The sequence below is a fragment of the Cyprinodon variegatus genome, unplaced genomic scaffold, assembly GCF_000732505.1.
Source record: "Cyprinodon variegatus isolate N-32 unplaced genomic scaffold, C_variegatus-1.0 Scaffold15, whole genome shotgun sequence".
Taxonomy (NCBI): domain Eukaryota; kingdom Metazoa; phylum Chordata; class Actinopteri; order Cyprinodontiformes; family Cyprinodontidae; genus Cyprinodon; species Cyprinodon variegatus.
Genome location: NW_015150468.1, coordinates 1180815 through 1198094, shown reverse-complemented (window position 1 = coordinate 1198094; position 17280 = coordinate 1180815). Strand labels below are relative to the sequence as shown.

The 17280-nt window shown below is 36.1% G+C and overlaps 2 protein-coding genes across 3 annotated transcripts; one reads left to right on the top strand and one right to left on the bottom strand.

Annotated features, from left to right (window-relative positions):
• Nucleotides 1–515: 515 nt before the first annotated feature.
• On the top strand, nt 516–8201 carry pkd1l3 (polycystic kidney disease 1-like 3). The gene is made up of 13 exons (XM_015384249.1): nt 516–731; nt 812–993; nt 1080–1310; nt 1441–1542; nt 2093–2271; nt 2430–2576; nt 2655–2857; nt 4304–4491; nt 4573–4705; nt 5528–5723; nt 5899–6118; nt 6262–6346; nt 7240–8201. Exons 1-13 carry the CDS (start codon nt 563–565, stop codon nt 7284–7286), a joined length of 2082 nt encoding a protein of 693 aa, XP_015239735.1. The 5' UTR covers nt 516–562; the 3' UTR covers nt 7287–8201.
• A 1565-nt stretch (nt 8202–9766) lies between these two features.
• On the bottom strand, nt 9767–16711 carry ist1 (increased sodium tolerance 1 homolog (yeast)). Of its 2 annotated transcripts, none has more exons than XM_015384919.1 (10): nt 16581–16711; nt 15985–16081; nt 15702–15882; nt 15536–15623; nt 15262–15345; nt 15024–15134; nt 14741–14929; nt 13819–13920; nt 11949–11994; nt 9767–11715 (listed from the first exon to the last, which is right to left on the bottom strand). In XM_015384919.1, exons 2-10 carry the CDS (start codon nt 16070–16072, stop codon nt 11546–11548), a joined length of 1059 nt encoding a protein of 352 aa, XP_015240405.1. In that variant the 5' UTR covers nt 16073–16081; nt 16581–16711; the 3' UTR covers nt 9767–11545. The 2 variants fall into 2 exon arrangements, with proteins under 2 accessions (XP_015240405.1, XP_015240412.1); XM_015384926.1 differs by having other exon boundaries at nt 11949–11955.
• Nucleotides 16712–17280: the final 569 nt, after the last annotated feature.

Sequence of the window (17280 nt, the reverse complement as noted above, 5' to 3'; positions counted from 1 at the left end):
TAGCTATGAATATTTAATATCTTACCTGTTCTTGGTAACCTTTTTATTGACTTCACTATTAATATTATTAATATGCAGCTGGACTGATTATCACTAAACACAAAAGTAGGGTGCAGTCCATAGCAATAACTTTCTCCTTTTAAAAAAATTACTGGAAGAAGTTTTTTTTAAAGCTTATTCAGCAAGAATGATTATCTATTGCAAAGACAACACAAAAGGAATCAACTGTTTAAGGGAAGACTTGATATTTTAGTTATTCATGAAATAGTTTTAACTGAACCTGCAAATCTACTGAGAGCTAATAACCTCCCAACTGAATAAAATCAAAAGTTTTTCTTTATACGGGTTGATTATCTACAGCTTTTTGGTCAATTATCAACAAGTGTATTCATCTCCCCAAAAACACAGTTTAAGTATTAATAAAACATGAACCTAATTTTTCTAAACTTTAATTATTGCTGACTGTTGAAACTTATCAACTAAATGCCTTTTCTACCTCTGGTTTCCTTAGATCTTTTTGCCCCGCCCTAGTAGTTCAGGTCTGACCAACAGCACTGTCGTGATGACTAAAGACACAAGGTCTTTGTCTCAGATGAATATCTCTGACACTGAGATGACCATCTTATTTCACGTGGAACCCAGCATCAACGTGTCATTAGCCGTTTTCTTGTCTTACGGATCACCTCCCAACTCCACATATTACCACAACAAAACCATTTTGAACTACACAGGTAACATTCGTTATAATCTTCACAAACTTTTGCTGTGTGTGTTTCAGTTTTGGTGATGGACAGATTTATTTTGGTTTTAGATGACTATCGCTGGTTGATAACCCCAGAGATGTTGCAGAAGACTCAAGGGGCTTGGTACTTGGAAACCAGCCTTCTAAACTTCACGTTGGAAACTGAAGTGACACTAAACATCAACACATATTTTAGCAGGTGCCTCTACTGGCACACTGAGAAACTGGAATGGAGCGACGAGGGCTGCAGGGTATGCTTACCATTTTAGATCTACATAGGTATCAGCAGTTGATGCACATCCTACTGAGCAATGATACATGTTTCTGTGTGATGCAGGTGGGGGAGAAAAGTACTCCAGAGCTGACACAATGTTTGTGTAACCACATGACTCTCTTTGGGAGCTCCTTCTTTGTGATGCCAAACTACGTCGATGTGTCTCGAACAGCTGAGCTGTTTGCCACCGTGAATGAGAACTATGTGGTTTTGGCCCTGTTGTGTGCTTTCTATGGTCTTTATCTGATCACACTGATGTGGGCCTGCTATGCTGACCGCAGAGCAAGCTCTAAGGTCAGACATCCATGCAAACAATACAAACTTAAGATTTTACATTCTGTGTGTTGTTAAATAACTCATTTCAATTGGAATAAAGAGCTTCTTCTAGCTCATATAATTGCATTCTAAACTGTATATTCTACAGAGGAAGATAACGCTGCTAGAGGACAGTCACCCAGGAGCTCATTACAACTACCTGATTGGGATCCAGACGGGACATCGCAGGGGTGCTGGCACTTCTGCTAATGTAAGACTTATCAATTAACAGACAGAATTTTGCATTGCTGTGTTTTTTTACTATTTGATGTTGTCATACACTATGTGTTTCCAAACAATATATAGATGAAACAGTATTTTAAAATAATATTAACCCTATTTTGTATTTTTAAGCTCACGGAGCTAGCCAAACTTTGTGAGAAACTGAGGTATTTTACAGTTTAATGTAAATAAAGCAAGTCAGTGATCACAGCGCTTTTATCTCATTCTAATACTAGGGACTGAATCTCAAGTCAGCACATATTATGTTTTGATTGTGAAATTTTTCTTATATGGCAAATGTATCTTTATTCCTTTACAACAAAATCTGCTGTTTACTACCACAGTGTAGTGTAATCTAACACAAAATTACTATATATATATATATATATATATATATATATATATATATATATATATATAAATATATAAATATATATATATACATATATGCTAGTTCTTTTATGTCATGTCGTTCTTTTACGTGCGTCATTGTTGCTTCATTTATGTGCTGTCAATCAGTTCTTATTTCTGTCCTGCAGGTCACAATTAAGCTGACTGGCACCGAAGCAGACAGTACCATACATACTCTCACGGATCCAGACAAGCCAGTGTTTGAGAGAGGATCTTTTGATATGTTCCTTTTGTCCACACCTTTCCCACTTGGAGAACTTAAAACCCTGCGTCTGCAGCAGGACAACTCAGGAGGTCACCCATCATGGTAAATGAGATATCGCTTTTGAAACAATAAAGCTTTCCATGCTCATTCATACTAAAGCAGCAAAAAAAATAAATAAATAAAAAAAATGTACATGTTTTTTTCTTTTATAGCACTTTACCTATAACTCAGTATTTTATGATTTCTTTTCACATGTTAAGGTATGTCAGCAAAGTGACTATACAAGACCTGCAAACAAAAAATGTTTGGCACTTTTTCTGTAACTGCTGGCTGAGTTCTGACCAAGGAGATGGTATGACCAAGAAAACGTTCAATTCTGCAAAAACCAATGAGATCGCCAGCTTTAGGTCAGAATCTTCGTCTTTCTTTGATCCCGTTCCTACCTTTTGGCAAGGCTTGATTTAACTGTTATCTTGTTTTTATAGGAACATTTTCACGAGTCGAACGTCAACTGGTTTTAGGGATGAACACATCTGGGTGTCAATTGTTGATCCCCCCTCCCGCAGTCCATTTACTCGAGCTCAGAGGGTTTCCTGCTGCATGTGCTTGCTCCTGTGCACCATGGCCATCAACATTGCCTTCTGGAACATTCCTTTAGATCCAAACTCTAGTGTGCTCTTTTCAATGGGTGACTGCAAACTTTTCATCTAAATATCTTGATGATCTGAGGAGAAACGTTTTATGCACTAAGAAAAACATTTGAACACTAAATGAATACTTTAGAGAGGTTTAAAATCATTCAAATCTTGTTTCTATTGGGATGTATGGGTAGTGTTTACAATAAATTTGCCTAAACAAATTAGGAATTAGAACCACTGAGACGTTCAAAGAAACTGCTCCAACAATATCAAAACAAGACACAAAAATAGACCAAAACGAAAATCCTTGTTTTCTTAACTTTAAAAAAACATGAGAAAGACGTTATTTACTCATAAACAATAACAGAACAATAGGCACTGGATGAAAATGCCAAATACTAATTATTTCCAGTGGCACATTATATGTTTTATTTGAAGCTTTGAAATTTATACAGTCATATTCATATAACTTCTGATTGTGTTTATAGAGTAAAGATTTCTTAAAATAGACAATTCTGATCTCTGTAGCTAATGCAAAACTGAAAGCAATGTTAGAATAAACAAAAATGTGTTGATAAATATAGAAATTTATTGTAAAATTATTCTAGATTTTCTTTTAGACCCTTTATAAAAGGATTTTACCTGAAGTAAAATATACCCTGTTCATCTAATACAAAACAAAAAAGGGAACACCAAACATTCTTAAAAGTGTATTTTTATAGTATCATCTGATTTTATGTTAGATTAAAATAATGGTAGTAATATATTAATTCAATCCAATCCAGTATAGGTGAATTTAGATTGTCCCATTCATACTTTTAGAACTTTTATAATGTCTTAATAAATATCATATCAGTACACTGAAAGAAAAATACATATGAAGACAAAGAATACATCACAAACTTTGGAAATGTTACCATGATATAAAGAAAAAATTTTAAAATGCAAATTTATGAAGAAAAAAAAAGATACACTGAAATAAAAGATGCATTGAACATATTTGGCAGCTTTGTAAAAACAAGGGAGATGTGAGCAGTTTATAACACACAATTAACTTTTTTGAAATTTATTTAGACCCTTGACTACCTCTAAAGACATCAGTTATTTGAGGAGGCTCCATTTTTTTCAGTGTTTTATTCAGAAAACAATCCCTTGCAATTCTTTAAGATGGTTGATAGGCTGGTTCAGTTTTAGACTAAATAAGGTTAGCAAAATTGAATAGTCCTTAACTACGCCTAGGTTTGTGGCATAGTCTGTAGATCTCACTGTACTTAGCCCTTTTAAGCTCTGAGCTGTAATATTGCACTATCAGGTAAAAAACATAGTTTTTTTTCTTTTACAATAATGTTAAAGAACGTAGCAGTACTTTTGACTGATCCATTTTTAAAATGAATGAAAGAAAAGTAAAGGGAAATTTGTTTTACTACATTAAAAGCTTTCATGTAAGACGCTTTGAATTACTTCTGGCTGACAATGTCTTATTATTTTCACTCCAGGGTCCATCCAGATGACTTGGCAGGACCTCATGGTTGGTGTGCAGTGTGGCCTCCTCATGTTCCCCATCAACATCCTCATCATAACCATCTTCCGGAGCATTCGACCTCGCATTGTGTCACAATCCAAAAACGACAACCCTGATGAGATCTTCAAACCTCCCATTGTCACCATACCAACTATTCTAAGGGTGACTTTTGTTTTTTAAGATCAGATTTAAAAATTGTTAGACAGTTGAGCGCAGATAATAAAAAAATATATTTTATTGCAGGAAACCGAGCATCTGATTTCTCTTGTGAGCATGAATCCCAGGAACAAGATGTCCGAGACGCTCAAGCTTGAGGCCTCCTGTGACCTCGTACCAGCTTTGGAAAGGCTTCATATCCTTATCCAGTATATTCAAGGTATAGATTGTAGCCTGAAAAAAACAAACTATAAAACACATTGTATGTAATTAAAGGGGAGAAACATGCTAAATTACGTTTAGGTTTAAATAAAACTAGATGAGCTTCTAGAAAGGCAGACAATGAAATAAAAAAAATAAATCTAACAGCCCCAAGAAAATAAACAAAGCTGTTAACTAAAGTTACTGATGTTAGCAAATAATTTAGAAAGAAGCATTTCAAGCACATGTTATGTGTACCTAAGTCTTTAAGGAAAATTTCATCTGCCATAAAAGAACATTTTTTACACAAAGCAAAAAAAAAATGTTTTATGTAGGTTTTTTTGGCTGAATGCACTACAGGAACAACAATGTGTTTCAATATTATGACCTAAACTCCACCAAAACAGAGAGAGCTGTGGTAAATCTAATGAGGAAAAGGGAGGAATGTGTCCCTCCAGGAGATGCACATCTCTCATTACCTCATAAGGACCATTTACATCCCTATTCTTGTGGAAAAAAATAGATAAAAGTGCCATTAAATTTATAAATCTGCAATAAGGCAGACCTAAAAACCCATATCGCACAATATATGCATTACTTTTTACATTTCTTTTGTTTTGTTTTTTGTTGTGTTATTGGTGTTTTTTAATTAGCCATACTGTATGCATCATTTTTAAAGACAATAAAGGTTAAAATGGTAACTCTTAACTGGATTTATTACATCATAACAGCCTGTGCATGGAGTTACAGTTTGATTCTCTATAAAACTAAATACCTCCGCGTCTGCATGCCTCTGATAGAATCGTAATGTCAAGCTAGCCCTTATATTATTCCCCTACAGGTGAAAGTGAGAGCGACAACCACTGGGTTTACTGCAGCAAGTTCCTCCTGGCCGGGCTGTGCAACCTCCACATGAACCTGGAAAAACTGGATGCGAAAAACTTCTCATCTCCAGAAGAATACCAGAGTGCTCTCAATACCACCAACCTGCTGGTTCGCAAGGCTGAGATGGTTTTCACCAGTCATCTGTCCAACTGGTCAGCCCACTCACTTCCTCTTTTACATCTCCTCACTCATCCAATCCACTTTATTTATATAGAACATTTTAAAACATTTTTTCCAATGTGCTGTACATAAAAACAAACAAAAAAACCCAACATACCCATGTTTTCTGTCGTTTATTTCTCATTTCTACCTCTCTTGTTTTAACAGCCCAGCACCTGTGAGGAAGAAGAAGAAGGCAACAGCTGGATTTAAGCTTCCCTGGTGGTGTGTGTTCATTGGCTGGTTCCTGTTGATCTCCATCAGTGGTATATCCACTTACTTCACCCTACTGTATGGCTTCCAGTATGGCAAAGAGAAATCTATTAAATGGGTCATGTCTCTGGGCCTGTCCCTCTTTGAGAGCATCTTCATACTGCAGCCCCTGAAGGTGGGTTCTTTAAAGAGAATTATGTTCTGGTTAGAAAATGTATCACTTGTTGTGTACTTTTTGTCCAGTTTTTCACCTGTCTGTGAATACAAGACTTCTAAAGGATTTTTACTTATATGTTTTTTTTTTGTTTTGTTTCTCAGGTAATTGGTGTGGCTGTGGTCTTTGCCCTGCTGCTGAAGCCTGTGGCTGTGGAGGAAACTGAGGAGGCAGCACAGGTGCTGTTAGGTAAGATGGAGCGTAATATAGTAAGGCTAGTTGTTGTGGATAACAGCATATAATGTCCGCACCTGTGAGGGTTATATTCTTGCATATCAGATAAATGATATTCCTTTAATTTCTTAGTGTTCATCTCCCACCATGATGTCATTTCCTGAAATGTGCAACTTTTATCAATTGTTTTTATATTTTTTTATGGATGCACCAATATGATAATACGGGCCTTTGTTTGCTCATTAATTTACTACATATGTTTATGTATTTCCAGAGATGACAAAAACAATCATTAAACAGCCCATACTCCTGTACTTACTGCATAACTCTTCTTTCACAAACAAAAACTATAAAAACTAAAATATATATGTATGTACCTACAATTCTATGAAGATCAGGGAACAAACAAAGAATTTTACTTTTTTCCTGACCCTTCCTTTTTAATATCAGTGTGAAGTCTAAACGGCATGTCTTTTCCTGTAGGAGGGGCCTCTAGCCTCACCTGTCCTCCTCATATCAAACTATTTTTGGTTTTTCACTTCAGAGAGGATGTTTTCATAAAATATGCACTGCTTTATGTAAGAAAACTGAAATAGACATCGTGTGATGCAAGAATTGGCTTTGAACCGACCTGAAATACCTTCTGAATGTAATTTGACTTACAAATTATTTATCCACGACTCAAAAAGAGACCGGAGGTTGCCATGACAAGTTGTTACATGATGAATTTAGAGTGCTCTTACATAAATTTGACTGAAAAAACTGAATAAAACTGATGGGCAATTTTACTGTAGCATCTTGATTCACATCAAATTGATCCCCTCTGTTGAATTGTATTAGTGTTAAGTTGGCTCCTAAGCAAACTGAAGTGTTATGAGAGCTGAGGTAGTGTCCTCTCTGTTTTACAGCTCAACAAGACAGATGCAGGCGATACACCGGCAGGGATATGCTGTGAGGATGCAACACCCAGCCAGAGAGGCCGCGTTCTGCACCATCCTCCTCCCTGCTTTCCTTCAACACAAGCTAGTCTACAAATATCCAAAATAGTGCATTCTTATATTTGCATAAGTACAGTCTTTCTTTAGTGTGGGGACAAAGTAAATAGTAATGAAATGATTGACCAAATATGTAAACATGCTGATAAGTATGTATCTATATTCATGTAAACTGATGCTCAAAGTATGTCACTGCTCTATCATTAATTTGTAGAAGTGAAATCTTTTCAGTCTTATAAAAAGTAATGAAAGTAGGTAATAAAAAGTTTGTTTTTTTACAGAAGAAGCATATTTTTAATAGTCCGATATTAATTCAATTGATTGATTAAATTCAAGTTTCAGAATTATTTTTCAACTGCTTAAAATTATTGTAAAATAAACTAATATTGTCCTTGTTTTAATTTGAAAAGCTCTAATAAATTCTGGGCAACTAGGCAAAAAATAATGCAGGGTAAGAAATGCTAAAATTAGTAAATTTGTTTCAGAAACATGTTTCTTTCAGCATGTGTCAGTGTGTAACTTAAAATAAAAGTTTCTTTGGGGACTAGTGGAAGGGTACACTTATATAATTGCACATATGGGAACTAATGGATAATTGATCACCTTTTTCATTTCACTTTCATCCATGTAATGCCTGCTGATAAGGGGATTTTGATTTTTTTTCTTTTTTTTTTCTATCGTTGGCGGGTTCTTCTCTGAATGATTTATGACATTGACCTAAGTGCGTTTGTGTCGTTGCCTCTAGTTTGGAAATGCATGTTTCTCCTGTAGACATCTCAACATTTTGTGTTAGACATGTTACGATTCTAGCGGGATTAAAAGATCTTAATTCCTTTTCTGTTACAATTGGATGTGTGAATTTAAATAAAGTAATTTCTCTCAACTTTTTGGGGATTCATCTATCCATCCATTTATAAATGAACTCGCTTCTTTTTGCACAGGTTGTCACCCCATCACAGTAAGACTTGATAGTAGAGCTAGTTTGTAAATAAATATAAAATGCAATACATGTTTAGTGATTATAGAAAACAAACCTGCTTCAATGTATTATTCACTTGCCACAATAACTTCAAAAAATTACAAACCTTTGTTTTTATTTGTGGCAGAAAATTACCTAACACTAAAGGAACCTCTACTCGGACAAGAAGAAAATCACTAGTCACAGTAAAAGTTAAGGTCGTAGCTAAATTTATCCATGTAAGGTAGATAAACAGATCTAAACACTAAAACACAGGCCGAACTCTATTGTCTATTACCAAAAGGTGTTGATGGGAGATGTCCTGCTGATATTTCTTTCCAGGATAATGTCACAGCCACACAGGAACAGACCAGATGAAACTACTATGACGAGAAAAATCAGAGAACCAGAACATAAAATTATGTGTTGAACTAACAAATACTGCAGAATTATAGAATAGAGCAGAATGATGAAAAGGGGTCCCTGTGTCTTCCAGCAGTCTAAGCCTATAGCAGCATAACAGATAGCAGCTCTAACTATAAGCTTTATCAAAAAGGAACGTTTTAAGTCTAGTCTTAAAAGTACACAGGATGTCTGCCTCACGGACTAAAACTGGTGGTTGTTTCCATTGGTTCCACAGGAGAGGAGTTTGATAACTAAACCATAGGCTACCCCAGCCATAAAAACAGACAAAAAAACAAACAAAAATAGTTTAACACTTTACTTGTGTGTACTGGTGCATTTAAATAATTATCAATACATTTTTTTAGTTATAGAATTTAGAGGTGGATCTTATACAGAGTCATGTACTCCAAGTTGTATTTTTTGGTCATTTTAATTATTAAGGCTCATCCATAAATTGACATTTAATATGGAATTGTCTGTACAGCATCTACATTTAATAGTTGGTTGGGCCTCCTTTTGAATGGATGAGAGCATTTATATAAATTATGAGATTTGCATGGGGGCTGTCGAAGCAGACATCAACTGCCGTTTATACAATGTATAGCCTCACACCTCTTGAATGGGCTTTGCAGCATAATCCTCAGAAGGCTATGGTTATTCCCTTTTCCTGTGCAAACCTTCTTCCACTTAACGAGAATATCTGATACAGCATTCTGTGAATAACTAGCTTCTTTAGCATTAAGGTCTTGCTCACCTTTTGGGGAGTGTTACTGGCATAAATCAGAAGTCACAACTATGATTGTGTAGGCATTAATAAAAGATTACTCTATTTGCTGTTGATGTTGGTCCCAAACCCCCATTTTTGAATATGGGGTTTTCACTGTGATATGCATAAACAGAAAAAATAACTATACAAAGGCTAATGTTTTTTAACTCAATTAAAAAACATTTTTAAATGAACCTGAAGGTGTACGACCAATACACAAAATCGTTTTAAAATCCGCCAGGGACCCCTGCTGGACATCAGTGATATTACAATAAATTCAAACAGAAAATAAACTCAGAAGTAGATCCAGTTCCAAATAGTCTTTTATTAAATGTTCATATTAGCATACATTGTGGAAAGAAACTGCTAAACTCGTTCAACCTGACACATTGCTGTGCCTAAAGAAACAGAATGACATAAACAGTATAAGCATAAATGTCATAAGCATTTAATAAGACGTTGAACATAAAAAAAAAAAAATACGGAGCAGATCACAGCTCTGTAGTGTCGATCTCATTTTATATCCTACAAAACATATTAATTGGAAATAACAGTGTTTACAATCCAGACTGAAAGCCATTCTTTGTATCTCCAGAAACTGCTGAATCATCATTGACAAGGCCGCCGTTCCTGTGCCATGTAACCAGAGCCGGGTGTGGTAAGGTTACAGCGATGCGTCACGTCTGCACAAAGATAAAACCCTCAACCCATTTTACATTTTCAAAATGAACCCCATTCCTCTAGACAGAGCAGATTCTAATTTAATAAAAGTATGATTTTATCTTGTAATTTAAGAAAGAATACTTTTCATTTGTTACATAAAAGCAAACAAACACTCAACACAGGTAACATGACTCCAGTCTTGATGGGTGACAATTGTTTAGTCCATTCACAGACTGGCAAGGCCTCAGATGAAATACAACAGCTAAGGCAAATGCAGCAGTGCACACAGTATAAGACGCCTGCACACATTCCAGGAGACAACATAAAACGATCACTGCTGGGGTAAAACACCACATCCAGTCATATCCGATGGGTTCGAAGAAAGGAGTGCTTTTGAATTAGGTAATCATACATCTTAAAAGTACAAGCATTTGGTAAAACTGGCATTCAGGGAGGTATTTTTCAGAGGGATTGATTAGAAACGTACTCTTCAAATAATAAGCAATGAGCCTGCTGCCAAATGTCTTTTGATGTCCTGATAAATTAGTTGAGAAAGTTATTATCTACATCAATGAAAATGTTTTTTTTTTGGGAGGTATTGTATTTTTTACGACAAAATCTGATTCACTGATTCATGGGTTTCAACATTTTCCAACTTTTTTCTCAAGGCAACACACTTTTTTCCAGGTATTAAAGTAGCTCAGTGTGGGTTGCAGATCAGACAACCTTAGTTCAAAAGCAGGAAAACTACACAGACTGCACAGCACACTGTAGATAAAAGGCTTTTGTCTGTGTTTAGTTGCTTTAACTGCTGAGTGCAAGAACCTATAGTGAGAGGATATGTTATTAAATGCATCTTGTCACAGTGGGGAAACCTGTCGGGCTTGTTTGACTGCTCATGCTGAAGAGTCAACCAAGCCAGGGACCGTAAATGTTAGTCAAACATGAAACCACATGAAAAACAAATGAAATCTAGTTTTAAGTAATTTAATTGTTCAGGCTAGTTAAGACAGTGTGTATTTGAATGGAAACAAGTGGAAGGGGCTCAGTTTTCACATGAATGTAATTCAGAATATATATAGGTTTAAATATTTGTTGCAATTTAAAATGGGGAAAAAAAATCATGTAGCATTCGCATCCAGAAAGAGAGAAGACATTTCCTAGCAGACGGTGTTGGTGGGTGAGCATCCACACCTTCAGTTAGTAGGTCGTACTTGTGTAAAGGAGGTAAGAATATATGTATATTTTCTTTTAAAATCTTTGTAAAATTGCTTTATAAGGATTAGGGGATGGAGGAGAACTACCCAAATCTGATTCAAAACCTTAACCATTTGCCCAATTTAATGTTCTGGCTTGTGTAAGTGATGACACAGGCCTGTGAGCGAAAAAAACAAAACAAAAAGAAAACAGATCAATTGTGTTACATATTAGGTCTTCTTTTTCAGCTCCTCGAAACGTCGTGTCAAATCGTCAAAGTCGATGTCATCAGAGTTAGTGGTGTGTCCACCAATGGAGGAGGTTGGGAGTGTGTCTGGAACGGAGGGAAGTTCTGGTAGATTGTTGTGGTCATACGAGCGACGAGGTGCAGGAGAAGGACCTGAGGGGAACAGACAGTTCGTTGTCTTTTTGTCCAAACAGCCAAAACACAGAAGGGGCTGAGATTCTATAAAAACTGTAGGTAAGCAGAACTTTTCTACCAACACTGCACAAAAAATGCATGAAGAAACACTTGAGGTACATCAAGAAAAAATATTAACAAATGTTTGTAAATAAAAAAAACATGATCTGGAGGGTGGATTTGTGAATGATAAAGCTCCAGATGAAACTTACCTACAGTCTGAGAGGGAACAGAGGGTTTTTCATTGAGGTCATCGATCTAAAACATTTAGAAAAATCTATTACAGATAAAATCATCATCATTCTACTATAGAAACTGTATTTGTTAGTGCTCACAAGACAGGAGTATAAAACAGACAAAAATGCATCTGTGCTGCATGGTTTGCAAAAGAAACCATCACCCTTTCAAGCAGATGTTAGAGGAGAGGCAGCTTTACTTCTGATTTAGAAATCAAATTGACTTAGGCCCATCAGAGCAATGCATCATCTCGTGTTAGTTAAAGCAGATGCTATTTACAATAAAAAGGGGTTGTGGAAAACACATGCACAGTGACGGGTCAAAATAAGTTTATTTTTCATGCAACAACTGAAAATCAAATCAGGTGCAGACTCAGTCTCAGTTAAAAGGGCTGAAGTCTGGCTTCCATCTTTAGAACACCCTAAAAAACATGATCCTTGCGCTTTAGTTGTTCTTCTTTTGTTCGATTTGTGTTTGGATGATACATTTTTTAACTAACCAGGACACTAGAATATCAAATCACGCAATCAAGCTTTACAGCTGCTTTAATAATATGGTTATACTTATTTTGACACCTGCTTTGCGAGTCATCTTTGCTGCATTTAGAGAAACAGGAGTAGAAAACATCCTACAGCATCAAACTTGTGACAAGTTGTTTGTGCAAATCCTCAGCATGTTATCTGTATCAGATCTACTGATCAAAATATTTTTTCCATCAGATCAAACCAGGAAGTTGACGTAAAGCCTCTATTCTGTGTGCACCTACAGATTCTACATGTTATGGTAGACTTCCATCACTAGTCTGTGTCCTTTTAGTTGATCCAAAGGTGTAAATAAAATATGAGGATCACTAAACCAGGGTAACAGTATTTCTTAAAGTCAGTCTGATCTACTCTTTGCTTACTACATTTATACTTTAAGTTTAACTCTCTGAATTGGCAAAATTGTTTTATTTTTCTTAGACTTTTAAAAAATATATATAAATACCTATGTCCCTGATTAAAAATATTAACAATGATTAGGGCAGAATGTTCTCAGTCAAAAGCTGTTGCTTTAAAAAACAAAGGTCACAACCGAAATCAGCTCTAGACTTTTATGGGTAAATTAGTACAAAAAAAAATATCTCAATTTAATAGAAGTCCTAACAAATGGGTGTGTGCACGACCCATGTACGCACCCTGGTTTGAATTGGACCTGTGGTCTTTTGCTGCATGTCTCTCCCCCTCTCTCATACCCCCTTTACTTTCAGAAAAATGAGCCACTAGTGCCGTAAAAACTCAAAAAAAAAAGAGGTCGTAACAAATATAAAGATAAGGGAATTTTTGTTTTAAACGGACAGCGATCTTAATGCGAAGGGCGGCTGCAAAGTTATTTAGTAGATGCAATCCACTGGATTTTTCTATTTATTACATTTTACCTAATTCAATTCTATTACAAAACATACAAGGACTGGCCATGTTTTGTTGTGTAAAGTACTTTAGGATTACTTTAGCTGTAATTTTGCACTACATACGTCTAAAAAGTTGTATTACCCAAAATTGAGTCAGCACTCCAATCTCACTTCCAGCACATAGCTGTTAGTTAATTATATTTTCTGAACACTTAAAGAATACAAGGACTGTGCCCATGTCTAGTTAGATACGGACCTAACTACATTTATAAACATAGATGAAGCAGCCGAAATTAGGAAAAATATGCAAGTATGGAAGGCAGGCAAAACTGCAAACAAGCCAAATAAACCGTCCTTCCCTGAGAGCTTCTCTGCTCTGTCCGTCTGTCCATCTGAGGGGAAGGGGAGGGGCTGAGGGGTGGGGAGGCATTGAGGTGAAGGGTTCAGTCACTTACAGACTCGTAGGTGGGGGGAGAAGTAGGCAGCTGAGGGGGCTGCCCTCCTACCCCTGGGGGCGGGAAGCTGTTGTAGGTTCCAACTGAAGGGTTATAAGGTTCCTGAAGGAAAAAAAGTGAAAAACATTGGGTAATTATATTCCTTAAAATCGTACACTTCATTACAGACAATGGATATGTTGCAATATATATCATATATAAAAAGTATATTATTAGTCCAACAAAGACAGTTTCTAAATATAAGATTTTGGTATAAATCAAAGGTTCAAAGCACAAAATACTTTTTTATGCTCAGCTAAGGGCAATAAGACACTGAATGTGTCTCATATTGGCTACTGTCAATGCTTATAACATTAATAATACACCTAATTTATAACAAACTATATTCATGCAAGTAAGCGGTTATTAAAAAGAAGACCTAGTCAATAAAACAATCGACATGTTAAAAAAAAGACACTTTACAAAGCAGGTAAAATAATAGTGCCTGAGTGCTAAACAAAAACAGAGAAGAAAAATGCTCTGTAAATTTAGATTTTATTACAACTGTCGGGTTTTAATAAAATTGTACCAACTAATTTAGTAATTTTTAGCATTTTTTTTCATGTTTGCTATAACTGAACATCCAAACTAAAAAGGGTTAGGAAAAGAGGAAAAAAAAACAAAAGTATCCAACATCTTCGAGTTGTCTTTAGATAAAATGGTAAAAATGGATCTATATATTGATATCAGGTTAAAAATACCTCCAGTTAATAATATTTTCAGAGAATCTTCAATTTTACGTTAAAATAAACAGAAATAAATTCTAAAATTCAGAACTGGAAATGGTTTAAAGGGAATTTCCTACTATTTAAGACATCGTAAAGCTGTTAAAAATCTATTAATTGCAGCAGTAGTAGTTAAAAGAAAACTAGAAATTTCTTACGGCTCCTTTTGGAGGTGGGTAGTTAAACGCTGATGGCATGGGCATGGGCATTGGCATAGGCATGGGCATATGCATAGCTGTGGCAGGAGGAGCAGAGAAACCTCCTCCACCACCTCCTCCTCCACCTCCATTCTTCCTGTCTGCATTCACATCAATGAGGTCTGCCTCTTCTCCGGGACACACTTCAGGCTAGCCAGAGACAGTGCAGGTAAATAACCAAGGCTGTGTCAGCCTTCATTTACAGTCAAAAAGAAAAAAGTATAAAGGAAAGACAACAGCATACCCGGACCATGGCGTCAGGCTCATATGGCACATTATAGTTCTTGGCAATCTCTATCAGATAACGCTCCACTAAGATCTTGGGAGGGGCCTCCACACTCAGTTTGTGCATCAGCTGTAAACATATAAGATAGTTACTCAACACTCTTATTTAAACCTTTGACAAAAAAAAAAAAAATTATAATATATATATATATATATATATATATATATATATATATATATATATATATATATCCTACCCTGTCATTGACTGTGCCGATCTGGTTTGTCCTGCACAGCTTGCCATACTCCTTGCTGTATTTCGCACAGAGCTGTTCAGAAACCTGAAGAAAGAGCAACTGATGAGACTGACTTGATACCAGTAAACAACTCACTTGGAAAATTGCAAGTCTTATTTCATATCAGACCTTGCCAGGTTTACACACACAAGGATTCTGAATTTTGTTCCACTGTGCTGTCAACGTACAGCCATCCTAATGTGCATTATTTGTCGGAAAGTTAAGAGGCACTTACAATCTTCAGTTCGTTCACCTCTGACTGCAGGCGTGGTGCTGCCCAGATGAGCGTAGACACTGCCTCTTGCAAGCCCGGATCTAGTTCCCTGGCAGGCACAAAAAAAAGAATTGAATGAGCATTGTGACAGGTTAATAAAGTCACCGTGGACTTTTTCAATACTCACTTCATGGACTGGATAAGTCCGAAACGAGTGAGCAACAAGTCACAGTAAAGCTCCAGGATCTCCATGGCTTCAACCAGGTAGTCCTCTCTGATGATGTGCTCAACACGAATCCGGGCCCGCTCATCTTTACCAGAGGACAGGTAATCTGCAATCTCCTTCCTTGCCTTTTGGGCGAGCTCAGCTTCATTTGAAATATGGAGAGATGGGTTAAGAGTAAACTGTCACAACATGCAAAAAGAAGAGGAAATTAATCCAGCTTATTTGACAAATTCAATCCACTCACATTTCTTCTTTTCTAGGAGTTTAAGTCTGTTTATGACCAGGCGGAGGTTAACTCTGAGCCTCTCTCCTTTGAATCCTCCTCCCAACATGACGACAATCTGAACAGAGGAGAATCAGGTGATCAGAAAACACGGAAACATCTGATGCAGTGACTCACCTCATCATGGGAGAAATGACTAAATGACCAATCACTTTAAGCCCCTAACTAATTTAAATATACATGTTAACACAGCGGAAATTACGAGCCGATATCAAGCTAAAATTGTAACTATTCGCTATGGTTATGCTAAACTCAGTTAGCTTTAGCTTAACACAAGCTAACTAAAAACTTTGATACTTTCGGACTGACAGTATATTACATGTTTTATTTTCAAATCCATTTATTGTATCTCAGTATTACAGTGGTTTACCTTCAACTTAGACCTAATTGTTTACCAATTTCCAGTTATTACTTAGCTGCTCTGCGTTGGTTAGCTTCTAACTATTAGCCTTTACTAAACGCTTTCAATATAAAGAAAACTGACTCCAACTCACGTACTTTAGATAAACTTCTTTTTTACACTAACCGACATTAAAAACGATTGAGAAAAGACTCACCTGGAAATCAGTACCCGTTAGTCAAGAAAACACACGCCACTTGTTTGGATTTGTTAGTTTCGTCGCCTGGTTCACTTCCGTAATGGTTAGGGTTTACGTCATGGGATTTTACCTTAGAGGCGGGGTCGCGATATGGCAGTCCGATTGGATATTTGATTACAATTCAATGTTGGATTTCTTTTTTCCAATATGCAGTAAGAACTGAAGAATATCGTCCCCGTGTTTACGTCTCAAGTAGCCATTGTGCCAACTAATCCAGAAGTATATATATTTAAACATACATACATATACACACATGTATATATATATATATATATATATATATATATATATATATATATATATATATATATATATACATATTTACACACAGCTTTGTTTTAATGACATATGGGGACATTTCATTGACTTGCATTCATTTTATATGGCCTAACTCAGACCCTTACCCTATTACCAAGATGTACCCAATCCTAACCTAAACTGAATTCACACCTTAGTCCTAAACCTAACCCCAACTCAAAGAACAGAACTTTATAGGAACCAGTTGAATGTCCCCATATGTACCTGTAAGTCTTCGCATGTAGGATATTTTACAAAACACTTCCCTCACATTGTAGTTAAAGCAAGACCATATATATAGACACACACACACACACATATATATATCAATGATTGTGAAGCTTTACTAGCCATTTTAGAT